The sequence below is a fragment of the Sinohyriopsis cumingii genome, chromosome 5 (genome assembly GCF_028554795.1).
Source record: "Sinohyriopsis cumingii isolate HCF-2022 chromosome 5, ASM2855479v2, whole genome shotgun sequence".
In the NCBI taxonomy this organism is placed as follows: Eukaryota; Metazoa; Mollusca; class Bivalvia; order Unionida; family Unionidae; genus Sinohyriopsis; species Sinohyriopsis cumingii.
Window position 1 is genome coordinate 81,046,390 of NC_142965.1, and position 18,096 is coordinate 81,064,485.

General features: G+C 36.8%; 1 protein-coding gene across 1 annotated transcript; it reads left to right on the plus strand.

Moving 5' to 3' along the window:
- Positions 1-563: 563 nt before the first annotated feature.
- LOC149799603 (uncharacterized) lies at positions 564-6,078 on the plus strand. Its single transcript, XM_089958941.1, has one exon. It carries the CDS (start codon positions 857-859, stop codon positions 2,807-2,809), a length of 1,953 nt encoding a protein of 650 aa, XP_089815067.1. The 5' UTR covers positions 564-856; the 3' UTR covers positions 2,810-6,078.
- The last annotated feature ends 12,018 nt before the right edge of the window (positions 6,079-18,096 follow it).

Genomic DNA, 18,096 nt, shown 5'->3' on the forward strand with positions numbered 1-18,096 from the left:
AAAATGAGAGAAACATCAAGTTTAATGGACGAACACTGGATCAAAAATCCAAACAGTTTTGAAAGAGGCCTAATATGTCATCTGTATACTGAATATTTAGGAACAATTAAAATTTGGAAATCTCGCTATTTTTTGTCTTCAGAGACACAAAACAATCGCTTTAGTATTTCAACATATGTCAGCATCTCGATGTTTAAATGGCAGGATCAGAAACTCAATGAATTAAGAGCAAGTTTCCTTTTTATTTTCGTTTTTTTTAATCGTCACTCTGGCAAGGGCAGATCATAATTATTCATCAGAATAGTGCTATGTTCACGTTCGAATAAAAAGAGTTGCTTATGGTCAGTGTGCAGTATAAAACATTATACTGATTGCGACACATACATGCTATACGATATCGACTTTACAAACCACATGATTCTACTTTGTACAAGGGATATACGACTCTAGTCTGGTTACCTGCTTCGTATGCTATACGAAACGGCGTGCAAGGCCGGGAGCATATGAAGCAGCGAACCAGACTAATACGACTGATTTTATCTATTAGCGTAACCTATCAAAATAGAAGACTTGTATACAATTCATGTACAGATTATAGATTGATATTTTAGTCGATATGTATAGTGAATTTGTAATGTATTAGCAGAAGAGAAATGAAATAGAAGAGAAGCTATGGGGACTCATCAAGGTCTCTGAGAATAGTCTTCATTATGAGGTGATAATGTGTAGGTATTCAATTTCGCGACAAGGAAGTTATTCAATGTTCAACTTCGATCTGTACAGGACTATAATTTGGTAGAGGACTTTGCCAAGTCAGGCAGTTACTGTTGTAAAAATCCTGCATGTACAGTGTACAATGGCAGACGCAAAGGGTGCCGGTTATAAACAGCTGAATTGTCCAATTTGTTTGGAAACGTTCGAGTCACCAAAACTAGTGGCGTGTTTGCACACATTTTGTGAGAAGTGTATTTGTAGACATGTAAGCAGTGTGATAGTGGAGGGGACACGGCCAGACACCATTTCGTGTCCTGTGTGTAGAAGTCCTACCCCAGGACCTACTAACCAGCAGACACCAGATGACTGGGCTGCGAAACTTCCTACCAACGCCATCGTTGAGTCGTTTTTGGAGTCATCAAAATCTAATAACGATGTACCTGTTTATTGCCAGCCATGTCTGACGGTAAGCAAACGGAATATCTCTGTGGCCTACTGTGTCACGTGTTCAGAGTATCTCTGTAGTAATTGTTACAGTTATCACAAGATTTTCAAGGTCAGCAAGGATCATACAATCACCGTTCAGTCAATACCTGTACAGCAGGATCTAAATTCAACTCAGGGGGACATGTATCGTTGTTCTTTCCACTGGAAAAAATACAAATATATGTGTTCAGATCATAAGGAATTTTGCTGCAGTGACTGTGTTATTAAAGATCACAGGAAATGTGAGAAATTGATGAACATAAAAGATGTCCCTAAAAGTACCAAAGACGGTCTAGACTTTAAGCACATATCAGACAATTTAGATGGACTGAAAAAACTGTTCACCACATTACTGGAAAGTAGGTCACATACTTTAAAATCAATTGAGCAAAAATGGACCGAAATAATCAAGTCAATTAAGGAATGGACCGTCATGATAAAACAACTTATTGAAAGGCTGGAGACAGCAGCTCTTGAAGAACTGGATCAAACGTGTAAACAGGAAACGGTGACAATATCGGATGAAATCACAGACTGTAAGAGCGCAATAGCTGCCATAGAAACATCCGAAAGAATCATAATAGACGGTACACAATCAGATGATGAGACAAAAAAATTCATTACAATGACAAAAGTATCACAGCAAGTCCATAAGTACAGGGAAAAATGTGACACAATGAAAACTAAATCAGAGGTGATTGAATTAGAATTTCGTCGTGACAGCACTTGTGAAGGAATCATTAAAAACTTGAATTCACTCGGTAAAACGTTCAGAAGGGCGTGCAATATTCCCAAATTATCAACTATCTCGTCAGCGACCGACAAAGTACACCCAAAAGTACAGCCCAATTCAATGTTAACTTTTAGCGCTAAGATTCCTAGTGATATTAAGGTATGTTGCATATATTCAGGTGTTTTCCTCCCAGATGATAGACTTGTACTGTGTGATATGGGAAATGATAAATTAAAGATGCTTGATAATAGGTTTCAGTATATTTCCTTTCTAAAGATTAATGACCCTAGGCACATTTGTCGTGTGGGCCATAATAATGTGGCTGTAACTTCGGGATATAATATAAACCTCGTGTATGTGGGTAATACCCTGACACCACTGAGGAACATACATGTTCGCAGCAGATGCTATGGAATAGCCTCCTATCAACAAAACATTATTGTAGACATTGCTGGAGATTCATTGCTTACATATGATACTTCAGACAAAATCATCAGTAAGATTGAGTCATATGACTCTTTGAGTAATGAAGGTAATACGCACTGTGTCAGTCAGGACGGACAGAATATCTATTACACAACAAATAATGTAATTGTTACCATGGATATGAATGGGAATAAACTGAATAAGTTTGAAAGCAATGATATGAAAGGCGCTCTAGGGATCACTGTGGACAAGACCGGTATTATTTACTGCTGTGGTTCTGATTCTAAAACTGTAATACAGGTGACTCCAGATGGGAGACAACTCGGTGTATTACTATCTCGCGATGATGGAATTCAGCATCCTCTTGGTGTATGTTTGAATAACATGAACGACGCTATTCTTGTGTTCGAAGGAATTTCAAACGAAGTGAAAGTGTTCAGATTAATGTGACACAGCATGGTGATTGCTCTATTTCGGACACATTGCAAATTACTTTATTAAGGAAATTTTGCTATAGAAACACAACCTTCTTCTGGTCTTATGAACAAAAAGACATCACCCTAAAACATGTGAAGGCACTATCAAAACAATGCATTTATGTCTTTACGTCATTTAAATGTTCTACAGAACTTATTATGAGTAGGTCACGGTCATCGTTAAGTGCCATTGAGTTTAGTAATAAGGAAAGTTAGTCATGCTTTGTTTCTATTGTGATATTGACACGATTAATTAGACAAATTTGTGAATGTCACGATGAATTACTTGCAGTATTTGAAAAGAGGTAACAATCTACACAACCTGTTTCTAAATGGCTAGTTGTCGTTTAGTATTTACTACATAGACATTTCAGGCACAAATTATCCCATGTTTCCAAAGAGAAATTCTTCAAATCTTACGTACTGATACATATTTTTTATGTAATGTAATACATTTGAAAATTCAAATATGAAATACATAATACAATATTTTAGTATCTTTTTCGAGATAAGTGTTTTTTTATCACAATGTTATATTCTTGTACACAATAATCTGTGAAGGGAAAGTAAGTCAGAGTGAGAATAAGAAATATACACCAAACAGAACAGAAAATAATATCACTGGATTCTACAGGAGAATGCTTGATAATACTAGGCGGAATAATTATTTAATACACTCAAATGCGCATGTAATGCATTTTCTCTGGTACGTAGTCATTCTTACGATTGCCCACACCATTTTTGGTCGATGTACAATGTACCGTTGTTACGCGCTATTGATTATTTGACATGACATACCAAGGGAGGCAACTCATGAAATCCAATACATGTTGCTAGGACAAAGCACTAAAATATCTGCTCCATCCGCCAAAGTGTAGATGGGGTTAACATATCAGAACCTTGGCTACTGAAGCTGTATCATACCCATGGTGGTATTAATATGCCTCACGTGTCATAGAGGTAACTCCTTCATTACCCTTATTTGTACCGTCGTCTCAAATAATTAGAAAATTAAGATCACATTGTGTTACATTGTCTATGGTCATATAGCCTAATCATTATTCGCTTTCATTATTAAGAAGTAAGTTTTATTTTTAGAATGATGTATGGCACTAGCTAATCACTAAGGCTGTTTTGGATTGGGAAAAAATTAAAATGATCTATTGATGGAAGATAGCTCTTTCACACAGATATCCATCTAATGAGAGTATGCAATTGCCACCGTGCATGTCTTTTCTTCCCCCCCCCCCCCGGCAGAATGCTTAGGTAATGTGTTCTGTAATACAGTACTGGCTTAAACGTGCGATGTTACATTTTATGTTTCTTGTGGTTTTTGTTTTGTTTGGTGTCAGCGGCGCTTGGAAGCAGCCGACCTCTAAGCTGCAGAAGTTCCTATTCTATGTTAATGCTCCTATAGTAATGAGAGTCATAAATACATACAGAATGAAATAGAGACAGAGAGACTGTTTGATGTAGGATTGAAATCATTACCCGGAGAACAGTTTACGCTTCGAATATAGGAGGTTGCCAGTTGCAAATTTTGGCAACCGGTTAATCGGCTTGTCTAGTGAGACTCTTTACTTTCTTCATCATCATATGAAAGACGTTAAATCCTCTGACCTCCCGTTGACGTGTCTAGCCGCTGATAGACAAACTCCACTCAAACGGAAGCACTCGTAATGCAACAGGCAATGTCTGAGTCAGAGACTCCATTGCAAAATTTGCCATTATACATAAGCTTTAAAGTCATGTGTTCGTTCCTTGATGTTTTCTTTATTTCATGCTCACACATGATTGAAAATAGAGTATTCTTGAACGTGGACAGTTATGTTTTCTTTGTATTAATTATTTTATTTCATTGTTTAATATTTCACTCTTTATTTCATTTGAAGATAAAAGCGTTCTGCTACTAGACTATTGCTGTGCATTAAGCTAAGAAACTTTGAAAATGTAATCTGTATCGTGTATTTTTCACAAACAGGTGCTCAAGGAATTTTATGTTAACATTAATTATAGAACTACTCCTATATTTTTTCTGAAAAGCTTAAATTTTAAAGAGAATAGCAATGTTAAATTTATTCTATTCAGTTAGAAAGTGTAACCATAGAGTTTTATGGTTAATTATATAATTGTAATTTAGATTTCAATCTGCTAAGATAACTGAATTACTCATTGTTTTACCCTCCAAATTGTTTATCTTTCAATACTTAGTACTCGTCTAGTAAAGAGAGAGCGGGGGATGGGGGTCTGTTTGTTGTAGGGGTGCAACGATAACCCGGAAAGCCGCTATCGGTTCGAGTATTGGCGGTGTCCAGTTACGAATTTTGGTAACCGCTTAATCGGTACTGAGAGCAGCTGGTGATGTGTCTAGTCTTATGTCAACCTGTCCACTAAAATCACTCGTTATGCAACAGGCTAAATCTGAATCAGAGCCTCCATTGCCAAATTTGCCACAACACATAAGCTTTGAAGTCATGTGTTCATTCCTTGATATTTTCTTTTTTATATTCATGTCCGTATGAAAGTGGAGTTATTCTTAAACATAAAGAGTTCCGTGCGTTTTTAAATTTATTTTTATGGATAATGTTTCAAACTCTTTATATTATATTGAAGATACAAGGGTTCTGTTGTTAAACTGTAACTGGATATTTAGCCATGAAACTTGGAAAGTATAATCAGTGTCGCTTAGTCATCACACATTAGTATTCAAGGAATTTTATGCTGACATTTATGATAGAACAGGTTTGAACAGGATTTAGCCACAAATAGCATACCCGAGCAGTTTTACTTGTGATCCAGCCTTTGGTTGGTTCAAAATGAACTAAATAGTTTTCCATATTCCATTTAAATCGTATTTTGCCTTAATCGCTTTTAATAAAACGTTAAGCCAACATGCACGCATACGCGTTGCCACACATACGAACCTTATTTTCTTCCTTTGACAGCTGAGGTTTCTTGATGACCAACCTTTAACTTTCGGAGGTGGGAGGGAGATAGGGTAACGGAATGAGAAGGGACAATGCGTTTCTTTCTAGACAGTATATAATCGTCAGTTTATTATCTAATCGTTGTTGATCATATTAGTGTGTATAAATTATCAACGTATCTTTTTGTTTTAATTAAATACCCAGGGTTTAATAACCGGGCCTGTGTCATCGTTTTGATTTTGCTGACGGAAAAGAGTACACAAACGGAGTGTATGATGTTAAGCTAATTTTCCAATAAATGTTTGAAGTAAACAAACGGTTATTTTAATTTTTCGGACTACTACACGCACACAAACATATGTAGTCTCTTAATTGTATCCATCCTTTCTCTTTCTCTCTCTCTCTCTCTCTCTCTCTCTCTCACACACATACACACGCACACACATATAGGCGCTTACCTTATCTCAGACATGCATACACAAACAATTCCCTTTCTGTCTCCTTCTAATCAAGTGGCAAATATTATTTTTTTTTTTTCTTTTCAAAATGTAGACTTCTTCACAATTGTTTTCTCTCGCAAATTAAGGATTGTATCGATGATGATGTGTTTAAACAACTGCATAAAAACAAAAGCACGCATTCAATCACGCATGCGATACCCTCATTTAATCGCAAACCTGTCAAAACCTCTCAAATCAAATTTGATCCCACGGATATTCGGTCTTGATGGGAACATTGCATAAATAGTTTTTTTCGGCCCAGACAAGTTTAACCCGGTCAGGACGAGTAGTTTTTCGGAGCCCTGTGTTATATAAGAGATAACGAGGGATAGAGAGAGTGTGTTTATGGGTTTGTGATTTGGATTTTGAACATACCTTTAACAATTTTCCAGTCATATCGCTACGATCCTTTAACAATTTTCCAGTCATATCGCTACGATATCTGCAGTGTGGCAGTTTATAATGATGTCTAGCACTGGGGCATCATGCCGTAGACATGTAGCATCATGTTCCATCCAGTCACATTATCCTGACGCCATGCCGACCTGTCATAACACTAACCTCTTCATGCTGAGCGCCAAGCGAGGCAGCTGTTAGTACCATTTTTATAAGAGAGAGTATGGCAAGCCAAATCGTTCAAAATGGATGAGTTGGAGTAATCGTAGGATGAGCTTGGAGATATCGTAGGGTGAGCTGAAGTAATCGTAGAGTGAACTGGCGCAATCGTAGGGTGAGCTTGGAGAGGTCGTAGGGTGAGCTGAAGTAATCGTAGGGTGAGCTGAAGTAATCGTAGGGTGAGCTGGAGTAATCATAGGGTGAGCTTGAAGAGATCGTAGGGTGAGCTGAAGTAATCGTAGGGTGAACTGAAGTAATCGATGGAGGACTACATCGTGTTATTAGCTGTCGTAGAAAGGTGTATACATCTTGTTGCAAGAAGAGAAATGTTACACATTTTACAAGAACGTGACTGTTCCATCCGCGGAACACTTTTAGGTCTGTAAAATATGCTAGACGGTTCAAACAGGCAATCGTTTTCATATGAATGCCCATTTGAGGATAGAACTCGAATGGTCGACCACGTTATAGTGTTTCCTTTGATCAAATATAATTATTACGTGAAACTGGCATGACATGGGACAGAATTGCCTCATGTCTGTCAATTAGTATCTCAACTTCATATAGTAGAAGGACAGAACTGAATATACCGGACACATTTTCGGACGTAACTGACCGTGACATTGACAGTCAAGTTCGTGATATTTTGCATAGTACGCCTAACGTTGGCGAATCCTCTATCAAAGAGAGCCTTCTGGCGCATGGCACACATATACAGAGTTGGCTTTTGCGAGAAAGTATTCAAAGAATGTACCCAGTGGGAAGAGCCCTGAAAAAGAGGAACGTATAAAATGAGAGTATATAATGTCAAAGGGCCAAATCATCTATGGCATCTCGAAACGAACCACAAACTGATACACTGGCACATCATTTTTCACGGAATAGTGGATGACTACAGCCGACTTATTACAAATATTCATGTAGCTACAAATAACAAGGCACACACTGCATTAAATAAGTTGAGAAGGCAGTGAATATGCATGGTCTAACACATCGCATGGGGGGCGACACGGGTAGAGAAAACATAGAAATTGCAAGATTTATGATAATTAGACGTGGAGGCAACAGATGAAGCTTTATTGCTGGTCGCAGTGTTCACAATCAGCATGTAGAAAGAATGTGGGTGGAACTTAACAAAGTCGTCTCTATGTTTTACAGTGATCTGTTCAAATTCAAGGAGGAGCAAAACGTGTCAGACTCAGATAACGAGAAACATATTTTTTTTACACTTTGTCTTTTTACCCAGAATTTGCACATCAGTTTGCGAGTTTATTGGACAGTGAAACCACCATGGATTAAGAAAGGCAGGAAATCGTTCGTTACTCGACTTGTGGCACAGTGGATATTTGCAAGACCCCGACGATATTTACGACCTTTGAAACTACGGCCTAGACTTCGAGAGAATACTATAGACCTTATCAGATGGTTTTGATGAATTAGGTCCAATAATTGTTCCAGAGAACAGCTGTTTTCTGAATGAACAGCAACTTCTGATACTTCAGACTTGGGTTGTTCCCTTAGCTGACGACAATACTTTTGGAATCAACAGTTTTTGAAGGACACTGGACCATATCGTATCAAATTCTACTTACTAGAACTATCTTCTCTAGAAGATTGCGAAAGTTTGTATGTGCATATATACGTGATGGAATAAATGTCTCATTTTATTATATTCCATTTATTTTTTCCCACATAAAGCAGAAAAGAAAAAGGCATGACATTGGCGTTTGCGATGGAGCCATCAAAGTAGATTTTTTCATTTTTTTAAAAGAATATACCGCTGGAGAGACTGTGTAGACAAAGAAAATAAATTTAATGTTATATATGTTAAACTTCCTTCATCAAGTAGTTGCCTGCTAAATTTCAACATTGGTGATAATAATTTTTCGTTGCTTTTGAACTTAGAATTAAACTCTGCCATTGTAAAAACAACAACACCACACACCTCATATGAGTACTCCCTGGTGGGCAAAACAATACAAGTAAACAAAGGCATGAACCATTTCATTTGTATTAACAAAAATACATATTCAGTAATGTTCTTATATTTCAAAGTGATTGGTTCAGCTCACCCTATGATCTGTCCAAGCTCACCCTACGATTAATCTAGGTCACCCTACAATTACTTCAACTCACCCTACAATTAGTGCAACTCAACCTACGATCTCCCCATGCTCACCTTACAAGTACTCCCGTTCGCCCTACGATTACTTCAGCTCACCCTACGATCTCTCCAAGCTCACCCTACGATTAATCTAGGTCACGCTACAATTACTTCACCTCACCCTACAATTACTTCAGCTTACCCTACAATTACTTCAGCTCACCCTACAATTAGTGCAACTCAACCTACGATCTCCCCATGCTCACCTTACAAGTACTCCCGTTCGCCCTACGATTACTTCAGCTCACCCTACGATCTCTCCAAGCTCACCCTACGATTAATCTAGGTCACCCTACAATTACTTCACCTCACCCTACAATTACTTCAGCTCACCCTACAATTAGTGCAGCTCACCCTACGATCTCCCCATGCTCACCTTACAAGTACTCCCGTTCGCCCTACGATTACTTCAGCTCGCCCTACGACGATCTCTCCAAGCTCACCCTACGATTGCTCCAGCTCACCCTACGATCAATCCAAGCTCACCCTACGATTGTTTTCTGTTCACCCTGCGATTACTTCAGCTCACCCTACGATCTTTCCAGAACAATCTACGATTGTTCCAGCTCACCACACCCAACGATCTCTCCAAGCTCATCGTACGATTACACCAGCTCATCCGTTTGGAATTATTTAGCGTGCCATACCATTGATATATATATATATATATATATATATATATATATATATATATATATATATATATATATATATATATATATATATAGCAGAGCAGAGAGAGACACACGAGGGAATGGTACGTTGACAGAAGAGAAACACATTTTTCTTGCATATCTTTATTCCTAACTGGTTTGGCTTATATTGTATAAATGTTCAGACTTATGACATTGCTATCTTGTGCCGTTTATAATTACATAGTATAGTTGCACTAATCCTTATACCCTTGCGCTAGATTAAAGCAACAATCAATGAATTTTGTTTTTAAACGCCAACGGTATGAGTGTATTTCAAAAACAAAAATGAATAATATCCGGAAATGAAGGAGAAAGACTGAATTTATATTACATGATGTAATATATACACACACGCACATATACACGCTCATAGAAGAGAGATCAAATAATTACTTCTTACTGTTTTCAACAGAACTGTATACTTTCTAACCGACTGTGGTGCTTCGTACTGCGTCCAAGTGACCATAGTAGGTTGACTCTCAAATTGTTGTGACCACATGGAAGTTCATTGCATGTAAGGGAAGATCAGTATGTAAACCTTATAGTGTGTACCCCCACCCCCAAAAAAAGAAAGAAAAACAATAAAAAATTAAAAAGAAACAAAATAGACACAAAATGAGAGCTTTATTTTTTCATGAAACATTTATGGGTCTGCACAGTGTTTCATTTATCTTTGTGTTTTAGAATAAGGGGGAAAGAGTCACTGTTTTAATATTAGTCCACAGTTACACCATATCGATAACACTGTTTCCTTTACAAACATTCACGGACAGTTGATGTAATTGTATATATATATATAGTAAAATGTCATGCCATCGTTTCCATCTAAAACCCTGTAACAGACATCGATATTTCCCTTAGTTGCTTTGGACGATATGCTGCGTTGCACTGTTCGTGTCAGACTGTGTTGCGCTTGACAATTCGCTTATTCAGTATTGTCGTTTTTTTTAAATATAAATATGAAGATGACAACTACGACGACTGATATTACCACTTCTATTAGTAGCAGTCGCTAAGAATTGAATAAATATTAAAACACATCTATTCATCAAATATAAGTAGTAATAATAGAAGAAGAAGAAAACACAGAGAGAGAGAGAGAGAGTGTGTGTGTGATTTAGATTTTTAACGTGGCTTTAACAATGTTTCAGTCATATCTCTACGATGTCTGCAGGGTGGCCGTTTATACTAACCTCTTATTGCTTAGCGCCTAGCGAGGCAGCTATATCATTTTTTATGAGAGAGAGAGAGAGAGAGAGAGAGAGAGAGAGAGAGAAAAGACACGAGGAGATGGTAAGTTGACAGAAGAGAAATACATATATTCATTTATATCCTTATTCCTAACTGGTTTGGCATATATGATATGACTTCTGACATTGCTGTTACTTGCCCGTTATAATTACATAGTATAGTTTCACCAAGCCTTACTATAGACCAACGTACATCAGAAATCATCCCACAGTATGTTACACCGTTGCACTCGATTAAAGCAATTTTCAATTAACTCTGTTTTCATAAGCCAAGAGCATGAGTGCATTTCAAAAACAAAATGAATAATATCCGAACATGAAGGCAGAAAGACTGGATTTATATTACATTATGCAATAGGTACATACAAACGCATAGAACAAAGATAAAATAATTACTTCTTACTGGTTTCAATAAAACTGTATACTTTCTGACCGAATATGGTGCTTCGTACTGCGCCCAAGTGACCATGCTAGACTGACTCTCAAAATGTTGTCGAGACCACATGGAGGTTCATTATATGTAAGGGAAAATAAATCTTCAACCTTATAGCATGTATAAACTGATAAATTTTATCGTAGCCACGGTTTAAAGAACGAAATTTGTTATTTACAAAAATATCTCTCTGGCAGTGAATTCATACATACAATTTTTTGCAACCAAAGGACTATGCATTCTAAGATAAACACAAGCATTATCATCTTGGTATCAATTCGTCAGTCCCTCAAATTATTTTGAATCTCTCGTTGCATATCTAGCTCGGCTTGTATGCAATAAATGAAATAAATAGCAGGGTTATATGATCCTTGTATTTGAAGGAGAATCGTGCCTATTTTATTTTCTCTTCATGCATTGCCTGACAGTCTAATAAGGCCATCGTACTCCTGAACCGGTTGTCTTCCATTGACACGTTTCAACAAAATCTCAGCTCAAGACTTTATTTTATAAGATTATCTTCCTACTGACAAGATATCCCACCACCACCCCCAAAAAGCAAAGCAAAAATATAAAAAAGAAACAAAATATACACAAAATGAGAGCTTTATTATTTCACGAAATATTTACCATTGGGTTATAAAATAAGGAGTAGTGAGTCACTATTTTAATATTTGCCCACTCTAACGCCATCTAAAACCCTATAAAAGTCATACGATACTTGCGTTAGGTGATTTGGACCACATGATGAGCTGTACTGATCAAGTCAGATTCGCTTACTTAGTATTGTCATTTTTTGAAAATATAAATATGAAGACAACCACCAAAACGACTGATAATATCACTACATATTAAAACTGCATATCAAAACATAAGTTATTCCTTAAATGTTGTAGTAATAGTAGAAACGGAGGTATTAACGGTGATGGAGCTTGTGGTAGCAGCAGCAGTACGAATATTTTTGGTACCCTTTGACGTACGAAAATAATAACTAGAAGAAAAAATTTCTAATTGTATTTATGCACACATTTTTCATTGTGCAAATAGAAACTCAATACCTTGTTTCGAACCTTTTTAAGTCTTATGATCAATTTCCTGCCAGTATTGATGTTTATTTTAAATTACAGTAAATTTGTTTCACATTTTCCGTTTTGAATATTATACCTAACCTCTAAATGCGATGGCAAGTGGCAGATTATCCAATTTTAAGTCATTAATTATTAAGTATGGTGGGAGCATCCCTGATATATGTGCCTGGCAGGACTGTAGCATACACGGTGTTGTTGTGAACCGATATGGCAGGAGCGTTGCTGTATTTATCATATACTAATGTTGTTATGCAAAGATTGTATCATCAAGTATAACTAATCTCAAATAGCAAAGGATTTCTCAAAACTAGCTTTATGCCAGTTTTTATTCTGATGCAAAAACATGAGTAAGTATTTTGAATATAGATATTCACCCACTTACTTATTGGCAAATTTTGTTAGTTTTGAAATTTTCTTGGTTGTATTTATCAATCTAAGTACTACAGACCTAAACTAGCTGATACACATGCCAGAGAACAACCAGATCAACATGAAGCATTCTTCCGATTTTTGGCTTGGCTTGGTTTTGTACGGCACACGAACACATTTAGTGCCGAGGAAATTGAAGTAAAGTGGTTTGTCCGGGGATATATCATGGTTTTTGACCGGACTGATCTGATAGTAGGGTTCGAACACGCACCCTTTTGGTCGCGAGACTCACCCGTAAATCAACATTTACGAGGTTTTCCCATATTGCATTTAGCATCAAATATCCTGACTATGAACAATTCGGAGTCAACAAGTCATAAAATCAACCGTTTAGGAGAGGGGTATCCTTGAACTGAAAATGAGCAGAAACATTAAGTCCAATGGCCGAAAACTGGATGAAAAGACCAAACAGTTTCAAAAGAGGCCTAATATATGTCATCGGTATATTGAATATTTAGGAACAATTAAAACTTGGAAATCTCGCTATTTTTGTCTTAAGAGAGATAAAACTTCGCTTTAGTATTTCAAAACATGTCAGCATCTCAATGTCTAAATGCCAGGATCATAAGCACAATGAATTAAGAGCAAGTTTCCTTTTTATTTTCGTTTTTTTAGTCGTCACTCTGGCAAGGGCAGATCATAAGCATTCATCAGAATAGTGCTATGTTCACGTTCGAATAAAAAGAGTTGCTTATGGTCAGTATGCAGTATAAACATTATTCCGATTGCGTCACATACATGCTATACGATATCGACTTTAAAAGCCACGTCATCCTCCATCGTATAATTATATACGACTCATGTTATCTATTAGCGTAGCCTATCAAGATAGAAGACTTGTATACAATTCATGTACAGACTATAGATTTATACTTTAGTCGACATGTATATAGTGAGTTGGTCATGTATTAGCAGAAGAGAAATGAAATAGAGTAAACTAGAAAGTCTCTCTCTTTATATATATATATATATATATATATATATATATATATATATATATATATAATTAAAGGGTGCTGCTATTAGTCTATTGGTAGGCATTTAGCTATAAAACTCAAAAAGTATTCTCTATGTCGGATACTTATCACGCATTGAATTTCAAATTTTTTTTATTTACATTGAGCAACTCTTAAATTTATCGTGCAAATCTCACATTGTAAAGAGAATAACAAAGTGAAATTTATTCTAGTTTGACCTTTGAATATTTTCAGTAAAGAAGTATAAATCTATTGAACTATTTTTGTTTTTAATTTCAAAGTTGTAATTTAGAATTCAATCGGCTAAGAGAGTTAAGTTTGTTTTGGTGTTGAAATTTACTACGTGTTTTAAAACCTCTAACAGCATATTTTAGCTCACCCGAGCGCAGTCACGACGTCAAGTATTCCTTAAATTAGGCGAAATCTGAGACAGCTCGTTGTAATAATAACCGATTCGTGTAGAAAAGGAGTATCATATTGGCAAATTAATTAATGCAATTTGCAGGCAACATTTAATCACTTTCATAATACGCATTATTTTGTATTTGAAAGGTTGGAACAGACTTCAGCATCCAGTAGCATGTGCAAGTATTTGACAAGAACAAACGGTCTTAAGTCTATTCAAATTAATCAGTTACCTTCAACATTACAGAGCTAACACGCATGATTTTAAATTAAAACCCGTTTTACTTAAATCATCTTTACTGAGACTCTAAAACAACATGCACACACACACACACACACACACACCTTATTTCCTTCCTTTCACAATTCAGCCTTCCTAGGAATAAATCATTTAATTTTTGTAGGTCGGTGGGGAGGGTCTAGGATTTTCTTAAACAAACAGCATATTTTTTTTCTCTTCGACCTCAAGATATATTTAAGTTCATCTAATATAATGAGAATAATAACTTCTTTTATTCTACCGAGCAGAGCGAGAATATTTTTAAAAAGGTAATATAGGGGCGAGAAATTTTGAAGGTTAGGTCGCCTACGCCTAAAATTAAATCGTCTGACTCTTATTTTTCCACCGACTTCAGACCGCTCCGGTGGCCTAGTGGTTAGATCGACCGCCTCTGATGCGGGAGGTCGTGGATTCGATCCCCGGCCGAGTCATACCAAAGACTTATAAAGATGGTACTAACAGCTGCCTCGCTTGGCGCTCAGCATTAAGAGGTTATTGTTAGGACTGGTCGACCCGGTGTCAGGATAATGTGACTGGGTGGGACATGATGCCACATGTCTGCGGCATGATGCCCCAGTGCTAGATATTACTAAAAAGTGCCACACTGCAGACATCGTAGCGATATGACTGAAACATTGTTAAAGCTACGTTAAAAATCCAAATCACACACACACACACACACACACACACACACACACACATCCTCCACTTCAGTGGCATAGTGGCAGAGTGTCCGCCTCGGATGTGGTAGGACGCGGGTTCGAACCCCAGCCGAGTCATACCAAAAACTTATAAAACATGGTACTAGCAGCTGTCTCGCGTATTGCCCATCATTAAGAGGTTAGTGTTAGGACTGGTCGACCTGGTGTCAGGATAATATGACTGGGTGGGACATGATGCTACATGTCAGCGGTATGATGCCCAATTACCAGACATTACTATTAACTGCCACACTGCAGACATCCTAGCGATATGACTGAAAATTTTTTAAAGCTACGTTAAAAATCCAAAATCACACACACATACCTTATATTTTTCCGTGTTCCCACAACGTAATGTTATCCTTTGAAACACAACAGTTCTACGCTTGGCATTTAAGTGATCCAAACAGTTGAATCTGTATATTTGACACTAATTATTGCATGAAATGACGGAGAATATAACGAAAGAATTCAAAGTTGAAACGACATGTGGAGCTCATGTAAACGTTGGCGGGAAATATCTTTCTGTAAAACGTAAGTTTCAGTGGATTTAATAGACAAGAAATCTTGGTTTTTGCGATGTAATTCTTGCCACTTCATATTGTGTACATGAAATGTTTCCAACTGTGATTAACCGGTTGCGGTTCGGTTAATATATTACGGGTAACCGATTAAGGAACTTACTCTCTGTCAGCGCTAGTTTGAAGCGTATCATTCCAAAACTAAACAAACAAGAATAATACCGGTATTTTACAAAAATAACGAGTGGAAGTGAGTCCAAATGCATGAAACAGATTTGTTACTTAGTTCGAGATTCCTCTGACCCTTTCCGTCTCATTTTAGATATCAGGACATTTATGATGGTGTGTGCGGTCAGAGCCCATTACAAAACATAAAGGTTGAATTCTCGTTGGGTAGCCGCTTACTACAAGACGAAACTATGGCGATGAGGGGATTTGACCATGTACTCGCCAGTTGTATTGCTAGTCACATGACTACCCATATATCTCAACCTAAATTTCCATAACGTCAGAGGTCCTAATGATAGCATCATCAACAATAACCAAACCCCTTCCAATCTTGTGCAAAAAGTTCGAAAATAGGAAATGAAAATCATGTCATGTTTGTAATAAAACGAAAGGACACATAATTCTCAACATATTCATTCCGAGAACAACAATGAGAAACATGTCGCTGTCACATCGAACTTGGAAAAGGCCAGATTCATCAAGTAAATAACACATGCCAACTCAGTTTTATTGTGTTGGTGTCCCGTGCTCTTTGCGTGATTATTCTGGCTTTCTACAGGTTGCTGCGACAACGATAAGTTTCTAATCGTCGTTCTTGGAATAAATATGTCTTTCTTTACAACAAATATTACGTGACTTTTATTGAATATTTACAAATTTGTTGTGCAACAACAGGGTCAGAGAAAACTCGGACTAATGAATCCAAATAAAAGAGTGCCTCTGCTTTCATTTTTATATTTGTATTATTGATACAAAATTTAAGATATAAAAGATCCAATCGGAATTTGGTGAATTTGTATGTTTCGCTTAATTCGCCGGTACTTTAACATTAAAAGAGGGCCGTTGCAACCATCATTTATTTTATTAGGGTGCTAAAGAATAGTAAATGTACACGTCAAGTTTCATGACTATATATGCAACAATGTCTAAAATAAGTGTTCCATGTAATTGGAAAGAGAAACGAAAATACACTGAGCAAAGAAAGTACTAGTCAAAGTTTCCTCTGACCTTTTCCACCTATATTTAGATATTTAGACGTATACTGAGGTGGGATTTCAGAGAGCATTCCCTATGGAAAATATGGAATTGGGTAAATACCACAAGGTAACAGCATATGGTAGTCGCTTTAAACCAAACCTAGCCAAGTAAAGCAGCATTGTTGTAATGGTGCAAAAAAAATTCTTAGTGTATTTTGTTGGGGTCAGCGTGACACGTACACGTTAAGATAGATGTATTGGCTAGTAACGCTATTGCTTGGCAACTTGTAATAATAATATGTTCTGTTTGGGGCATGAGTTGAGTTTTAATTAGGGACTTGCTTGTTTAACGATTCGAGCCAGAGAAGAATGTAATGGTTTGTCTCCGTTATTGTACTGTACGACTATGACCTGGGCTAGGTCAGAGTCGTAAAGTGACAAGAACGGAGACAAACCAGAGATTTTAAGACGTTCTGGTCCATTTAAAACAACTGTCATAAAATGATGTTTTCTAGAATAGATATTAATAAAGGCAGACTAGAGAATTATTCTGACTTCTATGGCAGTGACACATATTTGGCGGGAAAGTAGCAATCCTGGTTGCCTAAACTAAAATAGAGGGTGTATTCCCAGCTGGAATTCAGGGTCTATTAAAATAACTTCCCGCATTGAACTAATCAGTCCAAGTTTTCAACAAAACGGGAAGTTTGACTCCGTTGAATAGCAGGTATTTCTTGTTATTTAATTGTTCATATGATAAGGGGTCTATAAATTTTAGAGACCCATATCCGGAGAAGGACAGGGAATTCTCTGATGATAAAAGAGAAAGGGCTCTGATTAAGTACAAGGTTAGTCTCAATTCCATGCAAATGCATATTGTTTGATGTAAGAGGTCAGAAATAATAACCGCATATTTTATGATTCTTGTTGCTATGATGTCATACAATATTTCATTATATGAATGAGTTAATATTTAGTTGCTTCTGTGTCAAAGAAATCATGTAGTAAGATTTCATTTATTCTGACGCAAACTGTGTCAATATGTAAATTATCTGTCTTAAATGATTCGTA

Bases quoted from the DNA above. Each gene is read 5' to 3' on its own strand.
- LOC149799603 (XM_089958941.1), top strand. From the start codon at position 857: ATGGCAGACGCAAAGGGTGCCGGTTATAAACAGCTGAATTGTCCAATT.